Source organism: Leopardus geoffroyi, chromosome E3, assembly GCF_018350155.1.
Source record: "Leopardus geoffroyi isolate Oge1 chromosome E3, O.geoffroyi_Oge1_pat1.0, whole genome shotgun sequence".
In the NCBI taxonomy this organism is placed as follows: Eukaryota; Metazoa; Chordata; class Mammalia; order Carnivora; family Felidae; genus Leopardus; species Leopardus geoffroyi.
This window is the reverse complement of record NC_059340.1, coordinates 19092607-19105576: the sequence shown is the minus strand read 5'-3', so window position 1 is coordinate 19105576 and position 12970 is coordinate 19092607. Positions and strand designations below refer to the sequence as shown.

The following is a 12970-nucleotide window of genomic DNA, read 5'->3' as shown; positions in this document are numbered from 1 at the left end:
AATCTCTAAACTCTCTAAACTCGAGATCCATTATTTCATGTGATTCTAGCTAATGCAGCTGGACTTTTTTTTTTTTTTAAGGGACGTGTTCTTCCCTGTATTAAAATGTATTATGTAAAGCTGTGGTGGTAAAAAATAGTGTTGCATGTGGGAAAATGTGTCTTGTGTCCCAAGCAATCAGGAAAAATAGATAAATTGGACTATATAGACATTTAAAAATGTATTTCAAAGACAAAAATAAAGACAACCCAATAAAAATGGGTAAAGGGCAGTTCTCCAGAGCAGACACACAAATGGCTAATAAACAGGTGAAAACACGTTCAGCATCATTAGCCATGGGGGAAATGCAAATCAAAACTGCTAGTTAACTTCTCAACCCCACTAGGAGGGCTGTGATCAGAAAGACAGTTCCACGCACTGCTGCAGATGTAGGGATATCGGAACCCTGGTGCTTTGCTGCTGGGAATGTAAAATGGTGCACCCACTTTGGAAACCGTCTGGCAGCTCCTCAAAAGGTTAAACCTAGAGTTACCATACAACCCAGCAGTTCCACTCCTGGGTATAGACCGAGAAAATGGAAACATGTCCACAGAAAAGCTTGTCCACGACTGTTCATAACAGTGTTATTCTCATTAGCCAAAAGTGAACACAACCCAAATGTCTATCAGTTGATGGATTAATATACAAAGTGTGGTGTATGCAAGCAGAGGAATATTATTCAACAATGAGAATAAATGAAGTGCATAATAGGAAAATCTATAGAGGGGCACCTGGATGGTTCAGTCGGTTGAGTGTCCGACTTCAGCTCAGGTTGTGATTTCGCTGTCCGTGAGTTTAAGCCCCGTGTCAGACTCTGTGCTGACAGCTCAGAGCCTGGAGCCTGTTTCAGATTCTGTGTCTCCCTCTCTCTCTGCCCCTCCCCCACTCATGCTCTGTCTCTGTCTCTCTCTCTCTCTCTGTCAAAAATAAATAAACATTTTAAAAAAATTAAAAAAAAAATCTATAGAAACAGAAATAGATTAGTGTTTACCTGAGGCTGGTGGCTGGGCGTGGGGAGGTATATCTATCTAAAATTAACAACTCAGTGAATTTCAGTATATTCAGAGTTGTGCAGCTGTCACCACAATCAGTTTTAGACCGTGGTCATCCCCTGGCTAAAAAGCCCCGTACTTATTAACAGTCCCTTTCCCCCTAACCACACTCCCGCCCCCCCCCCGCCGCCATTTTCTGTGGATTTACCTAGATGATATTTCATCTAAATGGAATCGTACAGTAGGTAATGCAGTCTGTCGTGTGTGGCTTCTTTTACTTAGCATAAGGTTTTCAAGGTTCATCTGTGTTGTAGTATGTGTCATACTTCGTTCCTTTTATTGTTGAATCATATCTGCTTTTGTGTGAACAATACCACTTTCCTCCATTCGTAGGATTTCTCCACATCCTCACCAACACTTGTTATGTCTCTTTTTAATGTGAAATGATACCTCCTTGTGGTTTTGATTTGTATTTTCTTGATGGCTAGTGATATTGAGTATCTTTTCATGTGCTTTTTGGCCATTTATATATCTTCTTTGGAGAACTGTCTATTCAGATCTTTTTTAAGTTTATTTATTGAGAGAAAGAGAACAAGTGGGGAGGGGCAGAGAGAGAGGGGGACATAGGATCCAAAGCAGGCTCCGTGCCAATAGCGGAGAGCCTGATGCGGGGCTCGAACTCATGAACTATGAGATCATGACCTGAGCTGAAGTCAGATGCTTAACCGACTGAGCCACCTAAGTGCCCCAGATCATTTTTGTATATGGTCTGAGGAAGGGGTCGAAATTCATTCTTTTACATATGGATACCTAGTTGTCCCAGTACTGTTTGTCAAAAAGACTATTCTAGTTGTCTTGGCACCCTGGTTGGAAATTAATTGACCGTAGGTATGAGGGTTTATTTCTGGTCTCTCGATTCTGTGTCATTGATCGATAGGTCTATCCTTATGCCAGTACTGCATCGCCTTGATTGCTATAGCTTTGTGTAGTGCATTTTGTAATTGGGAAAACATCTTTATATTCGAGATTGTTTTGTCTATTCTCGATCCCTTGAGTTACCAAATGGATTTTAGGATGAGCTTGTTAATTTCTGCAAAGAAGCCAGCTGGGATTGCACTGAAAATGATGAGGGACAGAAGCAGGAAGATGTTTACCCTTATCCAGGAAGCTGACCTAAAGCCTGCATAGTTTTGATACAGATCAAATACATGCTGGTTACTACATTCTGTAAGGGTCTCGTGCGACTGCCTCTATATCTCCAATAGTTAATATCGAACTGAATGACAAAGGAATCTTGCAAAAGTAGTTTTACGAGTAGACATTCAAAGAAATTCGAAGAAATTTTGGTAATCTGATATTCCCAGCATGCCTCCTTCCCTTTGATTACTGAGTATATATAACCACCAGCCTCACACAGCAAAAGTACAGCACCTTCTGCCCATGGGTCGGGTTCCCATGCTACTTAAATACACTTAGTAAGTTGCACTGTCAGCGGCTCAAGAATTCTTTCTTTACTGTTGGCCTCAACCCCCACATAATATTTGGTAGCCTGTACGGGGACAGTGATGAAAGAAATTCAGGAGCTTCAGTGCGGCCTGGTAAGTCTTCTTTACCCCCAGTATTTGTTTCTTACTTGTTCTTTTTCGGAGATGTCCTGAATAGTATGACTCTCCAGAATGTGCCTTGTCCAAGTGCTCAGGAGAGAACCTGTGCCTGTGGCTACACTACAGGGAGGGACAAACTTCTGCCCCCCAGCTGGACACTGGTACCTTGGCCGTAACAGCGTTGGTCAGAAATCAGGCTCTCCCTGTTTTACTGGTTTATTTATTTATTTATTTTTTTTAGTGTTTGTTTATTTTGGGGACTGAGAGAGACAGAGTGTGAGCAGGGGAGGGGCAGAGAGAGAGAGAGAGGGAGACACAGAATCCGAAGTAGCCTCAGGCTCTGAACTGTCTGCACACAGCCTGACGCAGGGCTCAAACTCAGGAGCCATGAGATTGTGACCTGAGCCGAAGTCAGACACTTAACTGACAGAGCCACCCGGGAGCTCCTGTTTTGCTGTTTTTTATAATGTTTGTATTCTTCTTGGGCTTGGGATGGCCATACATGTCATTAGGGTGGCTGCCAACCTTCAGACCCCCTAAATAGACCAGTGTGATCCCTCGATGAGCATAAAATTCAAGATACATCTTCTTGTGTGCTTCCCGAAAGGGACAGGTGGGAGCTGTTCCCGTTTGGGGCACTCACCCAACAGGGGACCCCTCCCTTGGGACTGGATCACGGCTGAAACTCATGAGAAAGTTGCCCAGGTTAGGTAGGAGTCCCACACTGCCATCTTTTCATGTCTCTCATTTGACCTTCCCCATCGACTGTTTGGTGTTCTTGGTCCTGCTCTCAGGGTAAAGGTACCTTAGATATCTCATGCGTAATTCGATATCAAATGGCTGCCCCTTCTAAACAGAGGCCAGGACCTCCACCCCATCCATTACTACTAGATCCAGAGGCTTACGAAGGGTATCATTATTGGTCACCAAGCCTACCGACTCCCCCAAAATGGAAAGAGGCAGCCTCAATGTTTGCGGCATTTCAGTCCATCTCCCCGCACCTACTGCAGGTTAGGGTGCAATAGGGGAAGTGGAGGGAGGCCCACATCCCTCCTCAAGTAGTACAGGGGTGTCAGAGCAGTCAGGGGAGGGTGCCTCCTGCTGCCCTGAACCCCAGGAAGCTTCAGCAGTGTTCCTGATAGGATGCCATTCAGAAGCCGAGGGAGATTTTGGTCAAGGACTCTTAGTTAACGTAACTATGGATGGGATCAGCTTTTTCAGTCCCAGACGATTCCCCGTCTCCTAACACAATGGAGTTAATTTGGATTTAAAGAAAAAGTGCCGAACCCTACTCCCCACCCCAAAGAAGAAATACTGCCCCCTAGTTAACACTGCCAATAAAAGATAGAAACCCAAGTGCCAGGGCGTGCAGCTCACTCTCTCGAGCTTGCCTGCTCTCACATCTCGAGAGTGTCTTTTTCACTTTAATAACCTTTCCCTCCCCACTTCTTTTACTCATCTGCTGTGCTGCATGTCTGTCCTGAGCTCCTTCCTGAGACAAGACCAAGAACCTTCAGCATCCGCTTTAGGTCTGGCTGGGTCAAGGCTCCAGGGATCGGGGTCTCCCCAGTTCACACGGCAACACCTTTGGCAGCCATGAAGGGACAGGGTAACAACAGGTCGAGTGACCGTCTTCATCGGTGAGGTTCTCACCTTCCTTGTGCTGGACAGTTGCTTAGTCACTCTTTGTTCTGCTCTCTCTCTCTGATCTCCCTGGGGAAAGGCCTCAAAAGGAAACAAAAAATTCCAGTATGCCAGATTATATCTCAGTACAGGGGAGACTTCTCCTGTCTCTCCCAAGGACACGCATGTTGATTGAAAGGAAGGATGGGCAGGGGTTCCCTCTTGGGGGGCACGCTAGGCCAAAGAGGGCAGCAGGTTGGGGATGCCCACCTGCATCAGGGATGATAGTGTGATGGTTCCAGGGAGATGTCCCAGGGCCCAGACTCTCCAAGGTGGCGCTCTTGGGGTTCAGCAGGGACGCCTCTAGCCCAGGAGACTGTCAACTTTCTTTCCTCTAAATCCTTGATCCCATCCCACCCCGCCTTGAGATGCATCTTGAGAAACTAGAACCAGTTTGACCCTGGCACCTTGTATGCTTCCTTCCCACGTCAGCTTCTTTGTAACATTGTCGGCCTCAGTATAAACTAGAGGATGGGGAAGTCTGACCAGAAAAATAGACCGAAATCCCATATGGTCAGGCTTTTACGGATCTGTACCCAAACCCTGATCTGTCCGTGCTCTTTTAGGGGCCCTGAGAACACCCACCTCCTCCACTCCTCAATCCACCATCAGCTCACCTGCCTTAGGCCTTGTACTTCTGTTAATCCGCCACAAGCCTGTGTTCTGTCCTGTTCTGTGTGCCCACCCACCTTGTCTCTTTGTAAACAGGTTGCTGCCAGGATCCTGTACAGCACCCCCCCCCCCTTTTTCCTGAGTTACTCGTCTCTTCTTTGCTGCTGCTTTTGTGTGTCAGATCTGAAATCTGTCTCGAGAGACCTGGATGAATGTCGCCTGATCCTTGTACGTGGAGGCGTCTCCCTCCTTCGTCTCCAGGTTAATGGCTGTGATAAACAGAGCCAATTGTCTGTTATAGGTCTTCCTCGGGATGAGGACTTGAAGGAATATTCCCAAGCAGCTTTTGAAACTCCTTTTGTTTCAAGGGGGTTCCCTGTATTGTCTGGCCAGACTAGACTGTCTTTTTTCCCATTTTGTTGGGGGAAAGAAAATGTTCATCTTTTCTTCGGTCTGGTGACCAGGAGTCTCTTTCTTCTGTTTGGGCTTTTATCGCCTCCAGCCTTGCAGGCAGCACCTCCCTCTTCTGCCTCCTCCTCCCTCTCCTCCTGTTTCTGCACCACCCTCCACCCTAGGCAAGGCTTACCTAACAGGCTCCTGTACCCTCCTCAGTGCCTGTGGCACCAGTGGTTTCTGGTCCTACTCTCAGTGTCAAGGAGCGGAGAGCACTCCAAGCTGTTGGGCCACCTCCTTATGAGGTTCAAACTGAAACACCTCCCAGGTCAGCAAGAAGGGGCCTAACGGTTCCCTTGGACTTAAACCACCCCTCAGATTTCCCCACAGGTACCCTAAGTAACATGGACAGTGCGGAGCAGATTGATTGACTTTTAGTGGGCACAGGTGCAACATATTTTGATGTAAAGTCAATTTAAGTTTGTTTATTGTTTTTAAGTTTATTTATTTTGAGAGAGAGAGAGGATCCCAAGCAGGTTCTGTGCTGTCAGCACAGAGCCTGAGGTGGGGCTCGATCTCATGAACTGTCTCATAAAGCTTTCGTGAGTAATGGTTACGAACAAGTAGGTAGGTTGAATAAATGAAAAGGTTTCTAGGTAAAACTTTTAATGGCTTTCAAGATCTTTTGTAGCATGAATTTTTTTTTTATGTTTATTTATTTTTGAGAGAGAGAGTACCCATGCAAGCAGGGGAGGGGCAGAGAGAGAGGGAGTCAGAGAATCCAAAGCAGGTTCCAGGCTCTAAGCTGTCAGCCCCAGTGTGGGGCTCAAACTCATAAACCATGAGATCCTGACCTGAGCCAAAGTTGGATGCTTAACCGGTTGAGCCACCCAGGTGCCCCAGTAACCTGAAAGTTTTAAAGTTTTGCTAAGTTAAATGATAAATTGGATTGAATTCATTGGATATCCATATAACCTTTCTGAATAAGGTAAAATACCTAAAGCATTGTTTTCTGAACATAGGTTTGTGTTTTTGGCTTCTTATTGTGGAGAAACTGACAGGGTTGCTTTCCTCATCATTTCCATCAGCCTTAATTATGTTTAATAGAATTTTAACTTAGAAACCTTAGTTTCCAGTGAACATGAAGTAGTAACCAATTGTGAACTGTCTGCTACACCAGAATTCTTTAGATTGGCAAATTTATGAATATAGTTCATCATTTCTAAAAACATGTTTTCCCATAGCACAATCTTTCAACAAAGCATGCTTCACAAGAGACTCAACTCTGTATGTAGGAAAGTGGGAAATGTGTTAGGAAGATACAAGAAATGAGACTACATTTTGTTGAGAGGAAAAATAAAGTAATTTTGTCCTAAAATGAGACTGTTTATTTAGAGAGAGAAGGCTTAGGACAAAGCCTGAGTGAAAAAGAAAGTTGTAGAAGGTTTGTCAAGGCAAATCTTTGAAAAGAACTTTGTATGTAATCATGACTAAGATTGAAATGATCTCTTATTGTCAGCTTGGTTAGTTAAATATGGAGTTTTATAGTGATCTATGATCCTGTTTAGGCATGTACCATGAAACTTCCCAAGATTCAAACTCTCAATAAAGTCTTTTTGACTGATTAGGCTGGTTTATTTGGTATGGTAAGCTACTTGGGAAGTTGTATCACAGAGATGATGATAAAGGTTATGTTGTTTGGGTAAATGCTGTAACTGTTCTAGAAATTATATGAAATTCCTGTAGTTTTAGTATGTTCTGGTACAAGGTCATCATTTGACATTCTGAGCTTCAACATACCTTTTGGAGGACGCGATGATCCCGTAACAGCCACTAACAGGGTTCTCTCCTATTCCTCTCCACCCCAGGCACCCCGTATGCAATGGCCCTGGTGTCTGCTGATTCCCGCATTGCAGAACTTCTCACGGAGCTCCATCAGCTGATCAAACAAACCCAGGTAAAAAGCTGCAGTCCTTGGCTCCTGGAGGGCAGCATGTGAGTGGCAGGGGCAGGGGCAAGGGTGGGGGGTGGGGGGTGGGGAGGGTTGTGTTCAGAGAGATTGGACGTGCAGGAGCCCAGGTGATGTGAAGAATGCATTTTAAGAACGAGAATGTGGGGGTATAACTACCCTTCCTGCTGGATTTTCTATCAGGGGCAGGATTTTGTAATTCTTTCTGTTTAATGACAGCTATATTGAGATCTGGTTCACTAGTTCCAAGTGTCCGATTCCAGTGGTTTTGGTGTATTTACAGAGTTGTGCAACCATCACCACGATCAATTTCAGAATGTTGACATCATCTGACAAAAATGCCCTGTACCCATTATGGCCATTCCTCTTTTCCCTCCACCCTCTTATCTCAGCTGAACACAGATCTCTTACTGGGCAGGATATTCCAGGAGTGCAGGGAGAGGTTCTCTCCCAGGAGCTGGTCAAGGGCCAAAACTTTTTTGGAATGTGCAGGATCTGAAAACACAGGCCTGTTGAGTTCAACTTTTCCGGCACAGCCCCCCGTCCCCAGCCCTTGGCCTAGGCTCCCTTAGAGCGAAATGATATTGGAGCATCTACATTTAATACAGCATTTCTACATCAGCTATAGCAGCAGTGTCAACACGAGTATGCCTAACATTTGGAGGAGCCGGTGTAGGGTCGGGATAGACTTCAAGAAACAGCCTGTCCTATTGAGCCATTACATACATTTTCATATTTTTATACTAATTTGGTTACCCATTTCGCCCCTTTATCCACTCCTGTTTGTGCCTTATAATACGTTTGTGTTGAACTGTTCCTTTGGGCACTGGTACCAGAATTATCATAGGACTTCTTTACGTAAGGCAGTTGAGTTTTACTGGCGATACCAGGGTGGTACACTGTTGAACTATGGTCATGGTAGAATTCAGTTTCATTATAGAACAAGTTAGTAAGAATTATAGACTTATTTCTTATTCCTTCCCACCGGAATTGGCCTTGCCCACTTACTAGATATCGTACTTAACTAGATATTGTCCTGGACAATAAAAGTATACTTTACAATATTTGCTTTATTACGGTTGGCCACGATTCAGTTATTTCTGGGTTCTGGTGACAAAGCCAGTCACCCTGTTGCAGCTCACAGGCTTGTAAAGAGACTGGTTTTCATTGTGTGCCCTTGTACAGCGGGGCTCACCTCCTCCCTATGGGAAGGACCTAAGCGATACTCAAAGTAACAGCCCTACCTCTGCCAGCTATACCTCAGGATGTCTTATTTTGATCTGTTCTTGGATCAAGGTAGTCATGGTGCATCAATATAAATTATAAAAGCCCTGTACAGGTGTCCTAGAAGGGCCGCCACAGGTTTAGAAACCCGTGGTTCCCCTAGGTGTGTCCTTGGAGCTCAGTGGCTAGAATGGAGGGCCATTGCCCCATGGCTGCGCAACCCCCATCTAGATTAAAATAGCCAAGAGGCCCTGAGGGGCAGGATGGCAAACCTTTCCCAACAACACATGGGTCCGTGAATTATCCAGCACTATCTGTTGGATTGACCTGGCCCAGTACACTAACTCCTCCTCTTTCCAGGTGGACACACACTCCTTGTCTTCCTCCTACCAGAGAACTCACCTTAGTCTGTTCGTTTTACTAATCAGTCTTCCTCTGAATGCCACTTCTCCTTAAAAGTGTATTCAATTGTCCCATAAGGCGCACACTAGCACCCGTCTCCCCTAAAACCCTTTCTGTCTGTGGGCCAGTGTACTTTCTCCAGCACGCATTTTGTTGCCTTTGTTGCCTACTGACCTGGGTGCAGTGAGGAGACCTATTTCGTACTCCAAAATGCTGGGTGCCCTATACTGGATGTATGGTGGCCACACGTAGATGTATTTTAGCCTGAATGTATCAAATGGCCTCTCCAAACCTTCTTCACCTCAGGGCGAGAAGGTTCCCCAGGGGAATTTGGACCCACCATGTGATGCCTGCTGCTTTAATCCTATCAGAAAGCCATTTTTTTCCATTTAAAAAGATATCTTTTCATTCACAAAAATAAGAGTGGTGTGTGTTTGTGCACGGCCTGTTGGATGTGCCGCTGCTATACTCTGGTCCATTATAATCAGGGTCCTCTCCAAGCATTCGGTCATCCAGGTTTATAGTTACACAGGGACCCATCTCCTGGGAGCCATGCACCACACAGTCATGTGGCCCAGAAGGGAGCGGTTCCCAGAAATTCCTTCCCAAATGAAGTCTTTTGTAGTGGGATGTAACCTGAAAAGTAAGGGTCAGGAGATGCCGGTATAAATATTTCTGGGGCCTCTGACCTGGGATGCGGGGTGCCACAGCAGGATAAAGGGCCGCCCTCATGCCTGTTGACCTCACCCTTGCAGGAAGAGCGTTCACGGAGCGAACACAACTTAGTGAACATCCAGAAGACCCATGAGCGGATGCAGACAGAGAACAAGAGTAAGTAGCTGGGCTCACAAGAGAAAGGGGTGTGGGCCGAGACAGGGAACCTGACTGTTACTAGTGTCGGACAGGATTTGGACAGGATTTTTGCATGTACCTACACAACCCGAAATGAACCGCTCCTTAGCCAGAGGGACAGTTTTCCCTTAGGCTGTGTGATACATGGTGACCCAGGAAACAGATAGCAGATGACTTAGCACTCAGGAGCCTTAAAATCCCCCAATTCTAGGGACTGGGACGTCAGTGAAATGAGGCTGCATCCAGGGGAACCCCTTTGGGCACACAAGCATCCCCAGTAGGCTGGTGTTTTCTAGAGAGAGCTTCCCTCCCATGCACTGCACATGCCCCAGCGGCCCTCAGGCTCAGCCTCCTGGGTTGGTTGGTGCTTTCCAACCCTGAGCAGCTTTGAGAGTTGTTGTCTGTCTTCCTCTGTGCTGCCACGTATTTTCTGTCATGCGATGGCAGAGATTAGAAAGTCCTCTCCTGACATGTAATGATGTGATCTGTACCATATGAAAATGTGAACTCGTCGAACATGGGCATCTGCCTCAGAGAGCACTTCTGACCCAATAAAGCTCACACCCTGGCCCGTGGCCTCTGTAAGCCTCCGGAAGTCTGATTTGGGTGTGCTGGAAGCAGGGCCACGTGACCACCAGCTGCCCCTTGCCCACGCCTCTTTCTCTGTTCACTTTGCAGTCTCTCCCTATTACCGGACAAAGCTGCGTGGGCTCTATACAACCGCCAAGGCCGATGCGGAGGCGGAGTGCAAGTGAGTACTGTCCCACCGCCCTGCCCTCAGCCCTCATCTCCCCTTCCCCGCCCGTGTGCTGGGCTCCAGAAGCCTACAAACCACAGCCCCAGCCGCCTTTCCTGCCACGGATAAGCAGATTCCCACTCCCCAGGCTGTCCCTGGGGGCTCGCCTTCCCTAGAACCCACTTTTGGACCTCTCTTTCCCGATAGCCCTGCTGTTTTATAGATGGCAGTGAGGTGGGGACCAGACCCCAGCACTGCCATTTACCAGCCACAGTGACCTTTTGAGCAGGCCCCTCCGTCGAGATTCAGTTGCTTCATCATTACAATGGGGATAATACCATCTACAGAATTGTCAGCATATGAGACGGTTGTATATATAGTGCCTAAGACCAGTGTTTTTCAAACTTCTGATCATTACCTGTGGTAGGAAATACATTCTCTGTTGTGGCTTAATAATAATAATATTAAATACATAATCATCATGTTAATAATATTAATAAAGACTCCTATTGGCCTTACTGTGCCAGGCATTATTCCAAGTACTTTATGTATTTATCTCAATGCTCAGAGCCACCATTTTACAGATGAGGAAACTAAGACCCAAGGGGTTCCATAATCTGCTAAAAGACATACAACTAGTAAGTGGGGGAGCCCAACTTTAGACCCAAAGTCCATATTCTTGGATACCATGCTAGAATGGTTTAATGATTGTCTTTTCACATTTATTTTATATGCACATATATCATAGAATTGGAACAAGAAATAGTTTGTACTGTTACTATGTCTTTGTGTGTGTGTGTGTGTGTGTGTGTGTGTGTGTGTGTGTGTGTTTTGTTTTGTTTTGTTTTGTTTTAAGTAATCTCTACACCCACTGTGTGGGGCTCAAGCTTATGACCCAGAGATCGAGAGTTGCATGCTCTTACGGCTGAGCCAGCCAGGTATCCTCTGTTCTGTTTTTTTTAAATGCTGGTTGTTGCCCAGGAAATTAATTTCACAACTCACTAATGAGTTATGGGCTCCGTTTAAATACTGGCCTGCCTATGTGGTGATGGCCAGCACCCTAAACGTTTCTAGTGGTTCCAGATCTTCCTCTCCTCCCGTCAGGCTCTTCATGAGCACACACTGCCTTGTGCTCATGGTCCCAGATTTTCGTCGCCTGCTGTCATCTTTGTTTTACAAACCTTTGCTGGCACCTGTGTCTGGTGCTGGCCATCCACATATAGAGATACGAGGATAGCGAAGACCCTGCCTTCAAGGGCAAACGGTCCGGAAAGGAGAGGCACCCTAAGAAAAGAGTTACAGGACAGTGTGGTTGATGGGCCAGCAGAGGTGGGCTCACTGTGCCTGCAGGCCTGGGATGGCCGTGGGGAGGAGGAGAGACTTGAAGTAGGGGTCAGCAGGTGGACACGGCAGAGGGGACAGTGTGTGGAGGCTGTGGAAGAGTGCCCGCTGGACATGCGCACTGGGGGATTGAGAACCAGTCCTGTGTGGCTGGGAAGGGCAAGGCAGCATGTGGAGGGCTTCCAGGAACTGGGTTTTATCCTGGAGGCCACAGGGAGCCAGTGAGGATGTAAAAGGAGAGAAACCTCTGGCTGCTGTGTGGACGGTAGACTGGGTGAGATTCAGAGCCAGTGAGGAGATCAGGCAAGAGGTGGTGATGGGATTGAGCCAAGACAGTGGATGTGGGGATGGAGAAGCAAGAGCGGGTTCAAGGGCAGATTCTGAAATAAAATTGGGGGAATCAGGGGCGCCTGGGTGGCTCAGTCGGTTGGGCGTCCGACTTCAACTCAGGTCATGATCTCACGGTTTCTGGGTTCAAGTCCTGCGTCGGGCTCTGTGCTGACAGCTCACAGCCTGGAGCCTGCTTCAGATTCTGTGTCTCCCTCTCTCTCTGCACCTCCCCTGCTCATGCTCTGTCTCTCTGTGTCTCAAAAATAAATAAAAACATTTTTAAAAAATTAAAAAAAATAAAATTGGAATCATTTGGGACAGGGGAAGGTGAAGATCCCAGGGTTTTTTTTAGCTTAGAGGCACCAGCTGGGCTCCCTGTGCTGGTCTGGGGAGGAGAACAAAGGGTGGGGCTGACTTAGGCAGGGGGAGGCACGGAGCGTTCTGACCGCCAGCCGGCCTTCCCGCCCACCCTTCCCCACCGCCTCTTCTCCCTGATGTGCAAGTTTGTCATCTGGCCATAGTCAGGCCCTTTCCCGCTCACCTGCACTGGAGTTGGGCTGGCATGAGTTAGAGGGACACGCACATTAGAGAGCAAAAGGCAAATGGCCCTTCCAAGCTTAACTGCTGGGAAAGTGACTGCTTCAGAAAGCAGTCTGGTGTGGGCTCCTCTCTCCCATTGACCCACTGGGAGTTAAACACTCAGAAGCTTATTTCCTAATTTCAGGGCCCAGCCTCTTGCAGTTCCGCCACTTTACTTTTCAGACTGTCAAAAGTTCATACGTTTATTCACTAG

General features: G+C 46.7%; 1 protein-coding gene across 2 annotated transcripts in view; it reads left to right on the top strand.

Moving 5' to 3' along the window:
- Nucleotides 1–12970, top strand: part of SGF29 (SAGA complex associated factor 29) — a 31198-nt gene that overhangs the window by 13103 nt on the left and 5125 nt on the right. For both annotated transcript variants that reach the window (XM_045459943.1, XM_045459942.1), the window contains 3 exons: nucleotides 7192–7280; nucleotides 9674–9749; nucleotides 10449–10521. In XM_045459943.1, the coding sequence (XP_045315899.1) occupies nucleotides 7206–7280; nucleotides 9674–9749; nucleotides 10449–10521 (224 nt within the window). In that variant the 5' untranslated portion in view covers nucleotides 7192–7205. The remainder of the gene's footprint in view (nucleotides 1–7191; nucleotides 7281–9673; nucleotides 9750–10448; nucleotides 10522–12970) is intronic.